This window comes from Priapulus caudatus, unplaced genomic scaffold, assembly GCF_000485595.1.
Source record: "Priapulus caudatus unplaced genomic scaffold, Priapulus_caudatus-5.0.1 Scaffold1265, whole genome shotgun sequence".
Taxonomy (NCBI): domain Eukaryota; kingdom Metazoa; phylum Priapulida; class Priapulimorpha; order Priapulimorphida; family Priapulidae; genus Priapulus; species Priapulus caudatus.
Window position 1 is genome coordinate 14,635 of NW_014578326.1, and position 17,335 is coordinate 31,969.

Below are 17,335 nucleotides of genomic sequence, written 5' to 3' on the forward strand. Positions count from 1 at the left end.
TATGGCAGATTTTTTCCAATAGATGGCAGGGTGCGAAATTAACGGGAGTCCGGAGTCAAATACTCCCTGATTTACTGTCGGACTCCCTGATTTGACATATGCAAGAGTCCGTGTGACTCCCTGAAAATTTCTGCCATACTAACTAGTTCGTTACAGCGCACGGCCTCGCGGAATTGCCGTATTTTTTCAGCAAATGTCCAAAGAAAATTTGGCAGACGTGCAATCGCATGAATTTTCAAAATAAGCACATGCGTTTGTTAATATCTTTAGCAGTTTAGTTTTGAACTTCAGACTGCTGACTCCCTCTTTTTGACAGCAGGGAGTCCGTTGGACTCCCTTGCTCAAAAGTTAATTTAGAACTACCCCTGAGATGGTGTTGAATAGTAACATTGAATGTTAGGTGCAGAATGTTACAGCGTAGAATGGCATACGTCAGAGTGAAATGATAAATGGCTACTCATTGATAGTCAGGTGACCATGTACACTATCAAAAACATGAACACGTTGTGTAAAGATAAAGAGTATATATTATATTATTACATAAAAAAGCAAAATGGACTACTTACATATTACTATGTACACCACTTCATACTTTTTCAATTCCATGTATAAAGTCGGCTACAAGCTAATAGAAAACAAGTTATATTCATCGTACATGATATAACAACATGAATAAATTTGTTTTCCCAAAAGACAACTTAAATCGATAAGATTCAAGACTCGACCTCTATGCTTACAATTTACATGCAGTACAAACAATAAAGAAATTTACATTCGTAACTAAAAACCTCAACGCGTCCAAGCGTGAATGAGGCCATGAGCGTTCTACGATTGTACACAACAAACCCGACAGCCGAGAGAAATGAATGAAGGGTAACAATACCTAAGAGAACTACTATGTAGTAATCACTAATCCACGGTGAGAAAGCATTTCAGAATTCGTCTATCCGTGTGTGCACGAGGAAAACGTTGCAATTTGACCATTGCGAAACGTAACAATGGTCAAATTGCAGAATTTTTTTGACCAGGATAACACATGAACACTATATATATAAGACACCTGAGCGCAGACGCATGGTTTGTGCTGTGGCACCGTGAAATCGTACGATTTCGTGGCACGCACGCTTCACGAACAACACGTTCACCCCACGCAACAGCTGGTCGAATAACAAGCTGACGATTCCATCCGACGTCCCAGCGTCGCTCCCTCGCTCCTTACTCTCCCGTCGGGTTGTCGACCCATGGGTAGCTGTCCGGGCACCTGGCGCACGTCTGGAAGAAGCGGTCGCCGGGATGCTCGTCGTCGTTGGGCGCGTGCGTGATGTTCAGGTAGCCGCAGAGGTTCGGGTGCGCGCAGAGCGGTGCGCGGTCGGCGTAGTCGCACGAGAACAGCGTCGAGCGGCCGAGGTCTGCGAGCCGCACAGGGTCACGCATCCACTCCAGTGCCTGGCTGTACGTGACGAAGTAGATGTCGTCGCGGCCGGCGAGATCGTCCATGAACTCCTGCAGTGCCTCCATGTTGTGCTGGCCGTCGTCGAGGAACCAGCGTGCGCGCAGGTTGAGCGGGAACGGCGCGCGGTTCGTCTCGTAGTGGCGCGCAAAGTTGGAGCGCAGCAGTTGGAGCGCCTCGTCCTTGTCCTCGGGGAAGTAGCAGCTGTCGACGTTGGCGCACAGCGTGTCGTTGGTGTCGATCCAATCGACGAGCGGGAACTCCCAGAAGCCGCGGTGCGGCGCGGTCGGGCACGGCGGCACGGGGCAGTCTCCGTCGGCGGTCTGGTCGAACGTCTTGTAGTCGAACGTGTAGGGCCACAGCGGCGGGCTCATGCGCGGCGTTGGGTACGATGAGTCCCACGCAAAGCCGGCGTTCTGCGCGAAGTCGACCGTCGTGTCTCCGCTCGTCTGCAGGTAGGCAGCGCGCATGCCGACAATGCGTGACGGCGGCACCGACGCCAGCTGGCTGAACTGTATGCGCTGGTTTGCATACTCTGCCTGCAGCTCGTTCGCGTCCGCCTTCTCCCAGTATGCGGCCGGCAGTTGCTTGCTGTAAAGAGGGGGAAAACGTGGCACGCAGGAGGTGAGTCGGCGCGGCGGCCCTACGAGAATTCGCAATTCGGAGGTTCCGCGGTTCGGAAATACCGAATCCGATCGGAGTTCCGATACCAAAAGTTTTTGCGCGCTCAGGAGCGATCGAACGAAATCGCAGTACAACGAAAGCCGATCGCAAATCTGCATGATCGCTCGAAACCCTCACCCCCCACATAACCCCATCCCCCCACCCACTCATACACACACACATACACACACACACTCCACAAAACCACCACCACCACCACCACAGCCGACCGTTCCGATTTGGAGGAATGCGGAAATGGTCACTAGCCGACAACATGGCGACGCGAGCGGAGGCTGGACAGCGCGCGGGCGTTGCCGCGGCTACGGCGTCCCCACCACCTACCTGATGGAGTGAGCGGCGATCTCGTTGCCCTCAGCGTACATGGACTGCACGGCGGCGTAGTCGGTGAACTGGTGGCTGACGAAGAAGGTTCCCGTTATTGGGCAGCCATTGGGGTTCCTCCGCGGCTCGCGCCTCCTGTTCGGCGTCACCCGCTTGAAGATCTGCAAGCGAGCAAAGTTTGTCTGACGTTGCCAATCATTGCTGGGTACATCGTCATTTCTCGACGAAGAAGTTTGCCTCGCTTTCGTACGGGGTACATCTCGGTTGTTTTGTCGATAATCGATGCAAGCTGCTACTCGAGAGGTTTTATCTTGCTTTTTTTGATGAGCACGGAATTCTGTTTAGATAGATGACGAGGACTCGAGAGACCTTACTCACAGTATGAGGGGGCTGTCGCAGGTTTACCATGGTGACAACTGAGAGGGTGATGCTTTATAGCTAATGTGTGTGTGCGTGTGTGTGTGTGCGTGTGTGAGTGTGTGTGTGTGTGTGTGTGCGTGCGTGCGTGCGTGCGTGCGTGCGTGCGTGTGTGTGTGCAGGACCAGGAGTCTATAGCAGCGTTACCATGGTGACAACACAGAGGGCACCGCTGTAGTCGATTCGAAAGCATGTGGGATGAAGAGGCTGTTGCGATGCGTACATACCTGCTGGTAGAGATGGTTGTAGTCCTCGACGCGCAGGGCTTCATCCCAGCCGATCAGCACCATCTGCGGTATGTCGTTAGCCACGAGTCCGCCGGGTATCTGGGTGTCCGCACACTTGCAGTCGGGCAGACGGCAGCTACACGGGGAGAGGAAACCACAATTCGTTTGTCAAGTCTTGCAATGCAAATCGTCGGGTTTCTCGGTTGAAACCATAATCGATTTAATGCCACGATAAATCAGCAGGTCGACAAAAGCGGCAGCAGGTCGCAGATAAATTCATATTCGAATGATCTTGGTGCGTTTGCTTTGCGACAGCAGGCGGCTAGGCAAAACTCTCGGGTGAGTCAGTCTCGGGACCTCTCGTGAAATTAAACCTGATAATCAACTAGTGGCTTTCATGTGGAGGTGCGCTTTTGATGCACAACGGTTTGCCGGAATTATCTGAAGCTTTGCCAGGTATGAGCAGTTACAAGCCTTGTCAACATGCAGCGGTTTTGACAGCTTGCCAGCCTGGCATTACATTTGCGCTCGTACCACATGATTTCCCAATAATTACTCTGGTCTACATAGGAGGCTCGATTCGTCGGAATGGATTATGATGGGGATTATAATTACGAATCGATTCTCTCCTCATCTTAGGACCTTAGTGCGAATACTTGCCTGTTGGCATCACAGAAGGCAGCACATCCCTGCTCGTCAGATTCGTCGAGGCAGTGCACGATACCGTCGCACACCCCCTTGTAGGGAATGAGCTCTCCGGTCTCGCGGCACTCCCACTGCTGGTCGAGGCCGACTGCAATTGACGAAGCCGCGTGTTAATCACTAGTGCGCTAATTAGTTGTCTAATTAGTGTATAATTGGTTCTAACAAACGCGCCAACTGCACTTGTACGATTGTGGTTGCGTGGAAGAGCAACGTGGCGTCGACGGCTCTCAATATTTCTTGTTCGTTTGCGTTTTTAATTATTAAACATAAGGGAACGCAGAAGAGAAAGTAATTAGCTGGTTACAGAGGTTGCTTAGAAAGGTCATCGATAGTGTATATTTTCACTGACTTGCTCGTGAACAATTGTCACATCTAACATCAGGAAATATATCGAAAAGATCTTGTTGTCTTTCCTTGCGAGATGTTGTGACACTGCAGAAGATTATAAGGGTGTCAATGATCACAATGACTTCAGTGATCAGGCTGGTCGGAGACAGGTGGCGCCACTTACTGATGTATATCTCGTATCAGCCGGAAGTCGGCAGGTGCTAGGGTACGGCCAGGGGGCGCCACTTGTCGATGTATATCGCGTTGTAGGTTTGCGTCAGGGGTCAGGGCGCCACTTAACCTACGTTGGTCTCGTCTGCACCAGGGCTCGGTGGAGGGGCAGGGGCTGGGCGGGGATAATGAAGGATACTCACTGTTGCTGAGCTCTTCCAGGCCGGGAGGCAGCAGGGGTTGCGGAGCCCGGTAGCCGCAGATCTCATTGGAAGCTGAGAACTTGCCCATGCAGCGCTGATCGCGTGGCGACCAAATGGTATCTGCAGCGCAGCGCCTGACGGAATAGAAAGAGAGAGAGCGCGTTTAAATACAATAGCTGTTGTGGCGGACAGGGGGAGAGCGCACACGATTCCTGCAGATAGAGCCTTAAATGCTAACAAATTTTACATTTTTAACGTGCATGAGTGCGTGTGTGCGCGTTACAGGCGGATGCATCTCTCTCTCTCTCTATATATATATATCCCAATATATATATAGCAGGGAAAAGAGAGGGGAGTGTGTGTGTATGTGCATGTGCGCGCGTGTGTCTGTGTGTATGTGTGTGTGTGTGCATGTGCGCGCGTGCGTGCGCATGTGTGTGTGCGCGCGCGCGTGCGTGCGTGCCTACCTGATCTTCGGCCACAAATGGTCGCAGATATAGAAGATCTGGCAGTCGTTGGCGTCCGTTGAGAAGTTGGCACCGTTGAGACACTCCAGCTCGGCGGTGAGAGGTACTCCGAACCGCTTCTCGACGGGGCCTGCAAGGGCTGCGGCACAGCGATGAAGCAGGTTAATGAATGGCTGATTCAACTCACACTGTGTAATGTCACGAACCGTGTTATATGCTGCATCATAACAAACAGTATAGCTATAGGTTCATGATAATGTGCGATATATATATATATATATATATACATATATAAGAGAGAGAGGGAGCGAAAGAAGCCGCGTGTGAAATTTCCTCCCATAATACTATAATCGTGTCATATACCACCAGGACTGCTCGTTTTCTCGCCGCACACCCCTGCTGCGATAGCGTGTCACTCACCCCCCCCCCCACCGCCGGGGGCTGACGCAGAAATAGCGTAGTAAAGTCTAGGCACACGCGACTCAGATGTGTGGCTGCTGACGGTACTATGATGGATCAACGAGAACTGCGAGCTATTTTATGTAGGCCTATATGAATATGATAGTTATACGGCACGTGAATTATCGCGCATGGCGTTTTATTGGGTGAATGCCGCACATGTAGCGTGAGACTCACTGAGTAGCTTACACCTCCATCGTACCGCTGCCGTGCTGTGGCTACGAATGCAGCTCACACGCTATATACAGGTTAGCCGCTATAAGCAGGTTAACCGCAGTTCACATGCCATGGACAGGTTAGCTGCCGTTTATTACCCAATATAGACAGTTTAGCCGCTATAGACAGGTTATATATCAGCGCATCTACTAGATTTACTCCGCTGGCTATGCACACAAAGTATATAGCCTGAAAGCACTTTATGTGGAATCGTCATAAACTACCTATGTGGACGGGTTAGCGACGAGGTTTTCAAACATTGACTGCATAATCTCATCCCTAATGCCCTCTACGCTACCCGGACCTACCCGCTTATGAGTTGATGCCCTCCTATGTAATCCCATAGCCCCACGGCGTGGGCGCTACATTGGGAACAACTGAATATAGCTGATATCAAATTATGCGCACGCAAGTGCTAGTGCTGCTGCTACTACTGCTACTGCTGCTACTACTGCTGCTGCTACTGCTGCCACCGCCGCTGGTGGCTGAATGTGGAGATGGCTACATATGAAGAATCTCTGCTCCAGACGAAGATCGGGATATCTCATGTAATTACGTATGTAGCGTGGTGAGAACTCCGGCTAGAGCTGAGCTATGCCTGCTACACGGAGTGCGACAATATAACTAACTAATGTGTGGCAGACATCCAAGCGTTGATGATACCCTTGTCGCTTCAAATACACGCAAGTTGATCTGACCAGAGTCACATAATTACAAAGACGTGGTAATTGTCGCACGAGTGGCTTATGGCATGACAGATATTTTATTCGCGGACTATTTTAGTAGCGTGGAAAGCAAAACACTATCCCGGTAAAAAAAACTGGCAGTTAATTATATCTGTAGGCATATCGCGTACTAAATACGAAAATGAGAAAGCGGGAAGAGTCACGTTGCAGGCAGGTTCGCGTGCGTGTGTGAGGGATTGAAGAATGGATATTCTAAACATAACGCTATAATATATTATCAAGAGTTCATAATAGAACATTTTTATTATGGACTCTTGATATTATGTGAATGAATGTGATAGCGAGTAACTAGTGAAAGGATCGAGATAAACACACATACAGAGAGAGAGGGGGCAGAGAAAGAGAGAAATAAAGAAAGGAAAATAGACAGACAGAGATAGGGAGGCAGTCAGAGAGGGAGAGAGAGATAGATAGAGGGAGAGCTGAGGGGAGAGAGTGAGAGATAGATAGATAGAGAGAGAGAGAGCGAGAGAGAGAGAGAGAGGAGGGAGTGAGGGAGGGAGAGAGAGAGAGGAGAGGCCCGTGAGTAAAATTCGGTGGTGGTTCGATGACTGGCTGGACAGAAAGTGTATAGCTGGAATTATCAAATGGTCGGATACAACTGCGTTATTAGGCGCGTTCACACACAAGAAAAACCGCGCTGCTCAGCCCGCTAATAGCGGGGATAATAGTGAGCGAATTGTGTCGTTGTTCACACAGGCGAATATCTCGCTAATCGCCGCGGTGCAAATATCACGCCGCGGTGCAAATAAGCACGCTGATTCCAAATTAGTGCATTCGGAAGTATTCTTTGCAGCGCGCTATTTTGAGCGCGATTTAGTGAGCTAATTGCGTTCACACTTGTAAAAAAGCTCATTTTTTTGGAGCGGGCTGCAAAAACCGGGTTTTGCAGCCCGCTAATTCGCGCCAGTGTGAACGCACCTATTATAGGCGACTGGAGGTTAAGGTTTCTTAGAAAGGAAGCACAATGGCAGATGACGAGTGCGAGACACAAGACGAAAGAGGCAGTGTAAGAGGGGAAGAAAGTGGTGGCAATGATGGGAGAACCCGCGTTGAACACGAGTGGTTAGAAGTATCGAAGAAGAATAGATGAGAAGAATTATGACTGCTAGGCACGCTAGTGAAGACACTGTGATGAAATAGGGGGACAGAAATGAACACATGCGCTTGTGTTAGGTATTAATCCGACTCCAGCGATTTGTTGATGCGAATTCTACACGGCTGTTGCTCGTACTTACCCACGTAGAGGCTGGCTGCGATTAGAAGGATCTTCATCATGTTAGAAGATGAGGGAGGCTGCGGACGTAAGACACGATGCCGGTGGTGCGACGGCCGACGTCTTATATATGCTAGCTGCTCTCGTCTGCTCCCATTCCACCTGATCGTAACTCTCGCTCCCCGTTGGTCGTCGACGTCTCTGAATCCGGTACTACCCCCACCACCCCCCCACCCCCCCGCCGCCGCCAGCCACATCAGCGCACCTCCGCGTGCGCATGCCCAGATAGCCGACGAGTCGCTTCTACGCGAATGTATTTTTGATTATTTTCTTCTTTTGAATTGTTGCCAAAGGTTGCCGACAAATGAGTCGACGGATGACGAAGTACGGGCGCGGGCGACAGTGCGTGCGGTGTCGGTGTGACTGGCGGGGGGGCGGGGGTAGTTTATCACACACAGACTTATAGTTTAGGATTACAACATCGCGGGCGCGCGATCTCATTGTAGAGTGCGATCGTTTATTACGCTAAAGTAGGCTAGCGGAACCTAAGGTGTGCGTGTATATGCGTGCGTGCGTGTGTGTACGTGAGTGTACGTGAGTTTGTTGCAGAACATAACATAACTATTTATTATCTCATTTATTTAATATTGCTTCTCTTACCCATCGACTCTTTAGAGTTAGAAGAAAGAAATGAGTGCCAGAACCAACCACAAGTACCCACATCTCCTGCCCCACACGCGAGCACGCACGCACATGCACGCACGCACGCACTCTCGACAGGTAAAGCATACGTTCACGGAGGGAGGGGAGAAGAACTACGTTTGTAAATTCCCCACTTCCAGGCCCTTCTTATACCTGAAGTGGCACTTTCTTGATATCTCGCGTGCAGTTTGCAACACGTACTTAATTTTAGATATGTGAAAAGAAGTTTTAGAGTATTGTGCGGTATTTTGTATCCGGTTATTGCGCGCACGTCGCTGCATATGAATAAGAGAAGCATCTATCGTAAGGACAGGTTTAACCTTGATAATACACTTGTTCGTGCGTGTACGTGCGCATTTGAACACCGATTAACAATAACATATTCCGTAGGAATGGTAACACGATAGATCCTACTGTGCGAATTAAAGAAGGCGTGAGAGAGAGAGAGAGAGAGAGAGAGAGAGAGAGAGAGGGAGGAAAAGAGAGAGAGAGAGAGAGACTATGAGGAGGAGATGGGGGGGTTGAATGGGACGTGAATGCGAGTAAACGAGAAACAAAGGGAGAGAGATACACGGGGAGACAGACAGAGCAGGAGAAAGGCGGAGAAAGGAGAAGTAGCGGTAAGAAGGGAGAGGCGAATGTAAGGAAGCTTAAAACGGTGAGAGCGATATATAGACATAGAAAGAGAGAAGGGGAGGGAGGGAGAGAGAAGGAGAACGTGAGGTAAGAAGAAATTGAGGGTGAAATGGAGAGAGACCGCGGGAGAGGGAGGGAGGGCGAGAGAGGTGGAGATGAAGAGAGACAGAGGAGGTGGGAGGAAGAGAGAGAGAGCGTTTGTAGGAGTTGAGCGTATGTCTGGCGGTTAACTCTTTCGTTGTCAAGTTCGTTTGCACATGTGATGATGTAACAGGGGCAGGGTGAGGGCGGCGCTCGCACGTGCGTGCGCATGTAGCGTTAAGCAGGCAGCCAGACCACGCGCCACGCGTCTGCTGCCGTGCGCGCTACCTCTCCCACATCTTCCCATCGTCGGCAGCGGCAGCCTCCGCCACAGCGTCGGCAGCAGGAGCAGCTGCCGCACCGGTGGCATTACTACCACCAGCAGCAGCAGCGGCGGCGGCGGCGGAAGCGTCGGCAGGTATGCCCGTAGTCTTGTGGTCAGTGTCGCCAGGGTCGTGTAGATGTACGACTGTGTCGGTTGAGCAGGAACAAGGAAGTTATACGGGCAATCAAGTTACTTCTATACATACATGCGTGCGTGCGTGACACCTATTCTCGTCGAAGTGATGCGGAGTTTATAGGATGGTTGGCGAGCGCTATAGTGCGTGCAGCTCCCGTATAGGTATTCTTCACACCTGCGTGCGATTCCCTCCGTAGCAACCTATGAGTATGGACCAGCCTCATTCTCACAGCATCACTGTTCCTCTCCTTTATTCCCCCGCGACAAACATCCCCGATTGCCATATAGGTTTGTCCCGTTTATTACCTGTACAACCTTGATTGGTCGCACCGATTTTTTAGTATGGCCCAAGAACTATTTATACTTACATGTTTGCGAGCGAATGCTAAGGTCGTCGTAATAAAGTATGCAGGAGTAAACGTATTCCCCCTGAGCGTAGTACCGATAGTTATTGTTCCGTCGTGTCACACTACGGAGCACTCGTCGTAGTGATGTTGCCCCACCCGCGAAAATAACCTGAGGCGAAAGAAATGCCACGGAGAGTTTACGCTTTCGTAGGTACGTGCTAGCGGGTGTTGTTGTGGGTGCGTCGCTGCATGTTTGCGCGCGGTTATACTAGGCGGCTCTGTTAAGATAAGGCTCTCGGCTCCTCTCTCGCCCTTCCCCCGCCGCCGAAGGTCACGGGGCGGCCTCTCTCTTTCTCTCTCTCTCTATCTGACGTTCCTGCTCGGTCGTCCCGACCAGCAACTGGGGCAAGGACTCTGTCGCGAGCAATTATAGGAAACTGTTGTAGCGATTGTCGTGATGACACGGCGGGCTCGTGGTGGCTGGCAGGATGGTTGGCTGGCTGGCAGCGCTCCCCGCTATCCACGCCTGGAGCAACATTAGTTTACAACCGTTTACACACGCACATACGCGCACTCTCTCTCTCTCCCTCCCTCCTTCGCTCTCTCTCTCTCTCTCTCTCTCTCTCTCTCTCTCTCTCTCTCTCTCGTTCTCGTTCTCTTTCTCCTTTTCACTCTCTTCCTCGCTCTTTCTCTTTCTTTCTCCATCTCTTTGGGTTAATCTGGTCGTTTCGCGCGGCATAAGATAATAGCGCTAACAATAGATGCAGCTAATGGCTTCGCAATCGTTGCCAATTTAGCATCATCATCATCGTCATCACCACCAGCACCGGGCAGGGCTGCGGCGGAGGCTGCGAATAAACATGATGCCGTCATTGTTACGGTTTGTAATGAACCCATTCCCGGCGCTCAGGAACAATGCTTTGCGTTAACTACCGTGCCGCCATGCACGGAACGCACGCTGATACAAGGAAAGTGTGTCGCACACTGCCCCGCCGCGATGTCATAATGGTCCCGTCGTGAATCGGATATATCATATATTATGATGACAGCGCGCCGTAAATTTAACCTGCCGCCATCCTCGCTTCTCCCCGTCCACCACCCCCGCCCCGCCCCGGTCCTCTTACCCCGGCCCCGTAAGATTTACGACAACTAGGCCTACGCGAACTCGCATATGTTACTAAGTCCGCGACGAAGGGTCGTAAATAACAATACAAACAAACAAACAAACAAACGGCGCGCTGCTGTCATATATATTATTGTCACAATAAAATGGTGTTAAACTCGATTCCCGCTCTGCCGTCACAAAGGCGCGACGTCTACTATTATGAGGTCGGTCTCGTGTGAGAGTGTATTAGCCCATTTGTCGACGAATTGTTCAATTTGTTGCTACCGACGATCAGAGCAGCTTATAAGACCATTGTAAATTTATATGACCATTGCTTTCATATAAGCGATGATTGCTTGCATATAAGTGAACACTGCCTGCCCATATCAGTGACCAGTGCTTTGATATTTTCTGTGGTGTTCTCTTTGTCGTAGATCGGGTCCTTACGTCCTGCTCTAGTCCTTATTGAGTATACGCAAACGTCTGGTCCACTTTCAATATCTTACTCACTTCGCAGAACAATCTTACGTGGCTGACTCGGTGGCGTTTACCGAGCGTTCACATGACCCTGTTAACTACATATATATACTGGATGGACTTTCGCTGCAGTATAAAGTGTATAGTAATTGAATTATTGTCCGGGGAGAGTCATTGTAAACCCAGTCATCGCTAGATTGCGGCTTGAAGTGTTAATTCTGTAACCCATGACACGATCTACATTCTGATTTCTCTTTCACTCTCTCTGTATATGTGTAGGCCTATAGCCGTTTCAGTGACTGGTGACGGGGCACCGACGTCATTGGTCCCTCGTTAGTAGTCAGGCAGCAGTACGGACGTCACTGGTCTTTGTCATGTTGGTCAGCCTTTTGATATAGGTTACACGGTGAATTATTAATAACACGACGGTGGGTTATGATGCCATAACGATATGACGTGGGAATTTTTTGCCGACTACCTGGGTCATTTTTGAGAAACGTGAAAATTCGTCGAGATATTGGGGGGGGGTAGATGTGAGTGCGTGGAGGGTGGATTGAAACCCCGTGTGTGCCCCGCCAACAAAAGTCGGAGCAATTGCACTGCTAATTAATCAAAAAGAAATAGCGGCCTTGTCTCGCGAAAAGAAAGTTAAGAAACACCGTCTTTTGATACAACCGGTATTTATTTTCCGCATACCGGTAGAAGCATCGGCCAATCAAATTCATTGTTTCAAAAAGTGTGTTTACCAGCGCTAACTTTTCTCAAATGCGCGTTTTGATAGGTCCAAAATGGCATTGGTACTCTCCGAGTGGGTTCAATTCAATGGTAGTGTAGTTTGTGAGTATAACTATTTATAAACAATACACTTTGCATTCTGCATGCATGCAGGATTTATGTGATTGATGTATTGATGATTTGATGTATGCATTATGCATGGATCAATTTGAAAAGTTTCCGATTAAAACTTGGGTATTTTGTCCTTTGTAAATTGTGAATAATTGTACCTCCAGAAGTCATCAGATGCGATCTCAGAGCCTCTAAATTGCAAAAATTTTCCAGGGGGAAGCCCCCTGCCCACGCGTCGAAGTCCTGAGCCGACCCTCTTTCACACCAACCCCCAAGACGACTTCGGCATAATGTGTTCAGTTTTTTTCTAGGTCATTTATTCCCATGCCTGGGTTATAGTCAGGTGTCGTTCAGGTATGTGCGTTCGCGTGTTCACAGTATATCACTTCCCACATAGATCTCAGTCTATGTCGCTAGCCTTCACTCCCTGATTTTTGTTCGCAAGATGACATTTGCTATATCAACGGTTCTTGTGCGTCTAGCGCTTGCGTTCGCGTGTGCGGTTGCGTGCGTGCGTGTATGCGTGTGCGTGCTGACATGTATGTGCGTGTGAGCGTGTGCGCGTGTGTGCGTGCGTTTTCATCGCATGAGTAATGTCGCGCTGGTACGTCGTTGCTTTGACAACGTGGTCGACGTGCGTGCACGCACAAATAATATGATTCCAGGAATCGCGTCCAGACGGTCAGCGCTAACCTATGTAACCACCCACCTGCTCCATAGTCGCCCAGCCTGTGTAATCACCGCATTATAAACGCCTCTTTTGAGTGCCGTGCATAAATTAACTCACTATTACGTCGTAAACGGACGGTTCGACACAGGCGGCAGGTACGTGACGCCGCCTGCAGCTCAGCATTCCAGCGCCCCGGGAGCCGAGAATGTGTTGTCGGGTGACAGCTCCGAATAACGGCCCGTTACGTCGTTTATGTCCGTTGGTGGCCCTGTTATGCGGTACCGTGTTATAGCTCGCAGAACATTAATTTTACATCAATGATTCCGTGCGCATCTGCGTTACAGATCTAAGGGTGTTATTCTAGGGTGTTGCCCCCAGTGTCCCCTTTTTACTGCTACTTGGGATGTTTCGCTGCTCGTAGTAAAACCTGACAGTTGTGATTTAATTTCGTGCTGCGTTAAGGTGAGCGTTAAGGTGAGCGCCGACGCGATCTGCATGTAGAATCACACTCGTCAGCTCTTATTTGTCGATGCATGCGTCTGTGGGTTGTCACATCTTTCGGTTTATTGTCGCAGATTTCGGTGACCGCCACAGTGGGTTGTTTTTGGTTACAGATGTCTGTGGCTGCCTCAATGTATTGTTTGTGGTCACAGGTATCCGTGGCTGTCACAGCTTCTTGTTTGTGGTCATAGATGTCTATGCATGGCTGTCACAGTTTCTTGTTTGTGGTCACAGATGCCTGCGGCTGTCACAGTGTGGTGTTTGTGGTCACAGATATCTGTGGCTGTCACAGAGTGTGCTTTGTGACCACGTGTCTGTGGCTGTCACAGTTTCTTGGTTGCGGTCTTAGACTTGAGTTATGTTACATTATCATCGCATGTTTGTCACAGGAGTCGATGATATCACAGGTCTCGGTGTTTCGTCACGGGCAGCAAGTGTTTTCACAGCGACTGGTCGCATGTGGCAATAGTTGTCAGAGAATAAATGAGGGGTTCGTGGGTTGGCGTTATCTTCCCTATCTCTGAGCTTCAGAGGTAGAATATCTCAATTAATGCAATGAATAGCGATGCATTTTCAATGCTTTCACTCTTTGCGACCCGAATCGCATTGCTTGCACTCGTTTTCCCCTACTGACGCTCATAGGGTCTATGTCCCCCAGGGTACTGCCGGAGGCCTGGAACGTACCCTGGGGGACATAGACCCTCTCAGCCCTACTGACCTACCTTTACACCGCCATGATGAGTCACGACCGTTAACATCAAGTATATTGTAGCGATGCAAAATTACGCGAGCGAAAGTTTATAGGGGGAGTTCGAATCATAAGCGAAGTGATCGTCCAAATTCACTCAATATAATAGGTACTAGAAGGCACCCGGTATTGTAATCTGTGTGAAGACAGGGTGTTATGAGGTTTAGGTTTTTGTAGACATTCACAGGAGAGGTGGCCAATATAATTATTCAGTAGCAACTCGGATATACGGTACTATGGTGTAGTGAAACGCATGCATAGATGGTGCAACCGGGAGAATTGGCGGTCGGACAGTAATAAGGGGGTCGCAATTGGCAACCACAAATGCTGATCGATGCAACGTGACCACCCGACCGGTCAATGTCATGAACACAACCGAGAAGACAGATCTAAGATAGGGCCGGCCAATGCGCAAGAACACGTGACCACCGAAAAGCCACGCCTGAGATATATATAAGGTAGAGGCCGGGAGAGGCCAGGGAAGATGTAGGAGGGGATAGATGTGTGAGAGGGGAGGAGAAAGTGAGTATAGAGAATACGGGTGGAAGATTGTTACTGTGCTGTGCATCAATAAAAGAACATTCTCCTGCACTAGCTTGTTCGCCTGTTACTAAACAGACTTCTTTTCCTCGTTACAATATGTGTAATAATTAATCACACACGCACGCACGCACGCACGCACGCACGCACACACACACACACACACACACGCACGCACGCGCACGCACGCACGCACACACACACACACACACGCACGCACGCACGCACGCACGCACACACACACACACACAAACACACAAACACACACACACACGCCGTGCGGGTCAGCTAGAGAGCATGCAGGGCAACACTGCCCCCTCGCTTAGGGCAGTGTAAGATGTTTCGTCTAGCCTTGCTGATGTGATGGATGGTGAGAGGTATATAATCCCCTCCACCCGCACGTGTTTCGCATGCATTTCCTCGTCACTTGGGCAATGTGTGTGAATAGCGTGCGGTGTATGGAAACGCGCGTGTCGCGTAAATATAACACGTGATATTGCGCGTAATAATGACAATGCTATTAGGTACCTGGCGCGGCATCCTGTAATGGTAGCTTTATGTTATCAGAGTGCAGGTGTGATACTGAGAGGGATGTGGTGCAGGTATGTGTAACTATAGTACAGGTGTGAGCAGACCACTGCAAACTCATCCCGTCTGCCGTCTTAGTGGGCTTGCCCACGTCTCTGTCTCTCTCTCTCAAACCTCTTTTCTCTTCTCTCTCCCCTACACCTTCTCTCCACACGCCTATTTTCTGTGCTCGCATCCCACATCTCAATTCTCTCCTCCGATTGTCACCCACCTCTCCACTCTTTCTCTCTCAGCCACCTCTTCTTTAATCTCTCCCCCACCTTTCTTCTCTCATCTCTCCCCTCACATCTCTCCACCCACGGCCCAACACATCTCTTCTCCCCAACCACATTCCGCTCTTCCCTCCCCACTTCCCTACATTTCTCGCCAACCTCCCACTCCCCCACACTTCATGGTCACTCCCTACAATCTCCGTTTAGGATCATCGCTGTGTTATTCGCATAGATTCCGTGTCCGGCTCATTCGCGCACCGTAATCGCCTGCTCTCGTATATCCTGGCAGCAGTCACAACAATGTGGTGATTGCGGCGGGGGCGCGCAAGTGGGAAGACGCGGAATGGCCCCGGGGGAACTGCCGCTGTCGTTAGCGTCGCATCCAAGAGTTGCCATCCCTGCCCCCTGGCGGCGTACCAACCCACGTGGCTAGGTAGGGAGCTTACGGATGCTAGTAACGTTTCGTGAATGTGAAAGAACTGAAGGTTTTGGTCGGAAGGTAGCTGTCGTGACGAATGGATTGTCGTCTCGCCTCTGTCGCCCCCGCCGGCCCGCCGCTCTCACCAGGTGGCCAGTGGCAGCTGATTTAGATCTCTGTCAACGGCCCTCGCGGTGATGGTTCGTCCTGCTTTATATATACTATTGTTCTGCCTTATTGTTTCAACCTCATACTGATAGTTATACTTCATTCGCCAACCTTATTGTTACACTTCATTGTTCTACTCGACTGTTTTATCTCGTTGTTTTGTCTGATCGTTTTGCCCCTTTGTACACGTTGTGGGTCTGCGTCATTGTCACAGCTCATCGGCGTTGTAACAAACATGTATGGTCCATCCCTCATCTAAAATGACGGCGGAGTTTCAGTGCGGTAGTGTTGTTACTACCCCACCATCCACGGCCGCGGAGAGGGAACAGCGAGGAAGGTGGGCGGGGTGCGAATTTTTTTTGCTGACCCTTTCAGCAAGCACAGTGTACATTTAGCCAATCAAAATCGACTTCTGACGTCATCAGTTTCCACTTTAGCTGTGTGCAGTTGTGGCCAGACTTGCAAACCGTAATGAACTTGGCGATTCATGCGTTCGATTCTCACCGAGACCATACCTCTTTTCTTTTTTCTTTTTTTGAACCAGGATTTAACTTATCTGATTCATTTTTTTTAAATAGAGGGGCAGGGTTCTATGCCCTTTTCCTATTGACCAGCAGAAGCACTACACGACAACACTATTGCTACTAGGTTCCTATTGCTATTTTGTCATGGTTATAGGCACAGGTGTAGCGTACAAATGACCCCCTTTAGGATAAATCCTTGCATTTGACTGTGAAAATCCCCTGAATTGAAAGAAATCTTTAAATTTGGATAACGCCCCTCCCCTTGTATGCCATGCCTATAATTAATAGGGCAAAATTGGTACTTGGAACATTCAAAATGCACACACAAAACAATACAACATGTCTCTACATCTAACATAATGTATACATGTACCATACATGTACATCTAACATAATGTATACATGTACCATACATGTACATCTAACATAATGTATGCATGTATAATACATGTACATCTAACATAATGTGTACATGTACCATTGTACATGTACATCTAACACAATGTATACATGTACCATACATGTACATATAACACAATGTATACATGTACCATACATGTACATCTAACATAATGTATACATGTACCATACATGTACATCTAACACAATGTATACATGTACCATACATGTACATCTAACACAATGTATACATGTACCGTACACGTACATCTAACACAATGTATACATGTACCATACATGTACA

At 49.3% G+C, this 17,335-nt stretch overlaps 2 protein-coding genes across 2 annotated transcripts in view; one reads left to right on the forward strand and one right to left on the reverse strand.

Moving 5' to 3' along the window:
- The window catches only part of LOC106816030 (splicing factor 1-like), a 52,350-nt gene that overhangs the window by 3,177 nt on the left and 31,838 nt on the right, over window positions 1–17,335 (forward strand). The window lies entirely within an intron of this gene.
- On the reverse strand, window positions 510–7,710 carry LOC106816029. The gene is made up of 7 exons (XM_014820576.1): window positions 7,632–7,710; window positions 4,973–5,111; window positions 4,506–4,639; window positions 3,760–3,892; window positions 3,100–3,235; window positions 2,456–2,616; window positions 510–2,041 (listed from the first exon to the last, which is right to left on the reverse strand). The coding sequence occupies exons 1-7, from the start codon at window positions 7,669–7,671 to the stop codon at window positions 1,216–1,218; spliced, it is 1,569 nt and encodes a 522-aa protein (XP_014676062.1). The 5' UTR covers window positions 7,672–7,710; the 3' UTR covers window positions 510–1,215.

Excerpts from the sequence above, each read along its gene's own strand:
- LOC106816029 (XM_014820576.1), bottom strand. The coding sequence starts at position 7,671 with ATGATGAAGATCCTTCTAATCGCAGCCAGCCTCTACGTGG. Across the intron at positions 4,640-4,972 it reads CATTTGTGGCCGAAGATCAG|GCGCTGCGCTGCAGATACCA; the intron begins GTAGGCACGCAC and ends CTATTCCGTCAG. Across the intron at positions 2,042-2,455 it reads ATCGCCGCTCACTCCATCAG|CAAGCAACTGCCGGCCGCAT; the intron begins GTAGGTGGTGGG and ends CCCTCTTTACAG.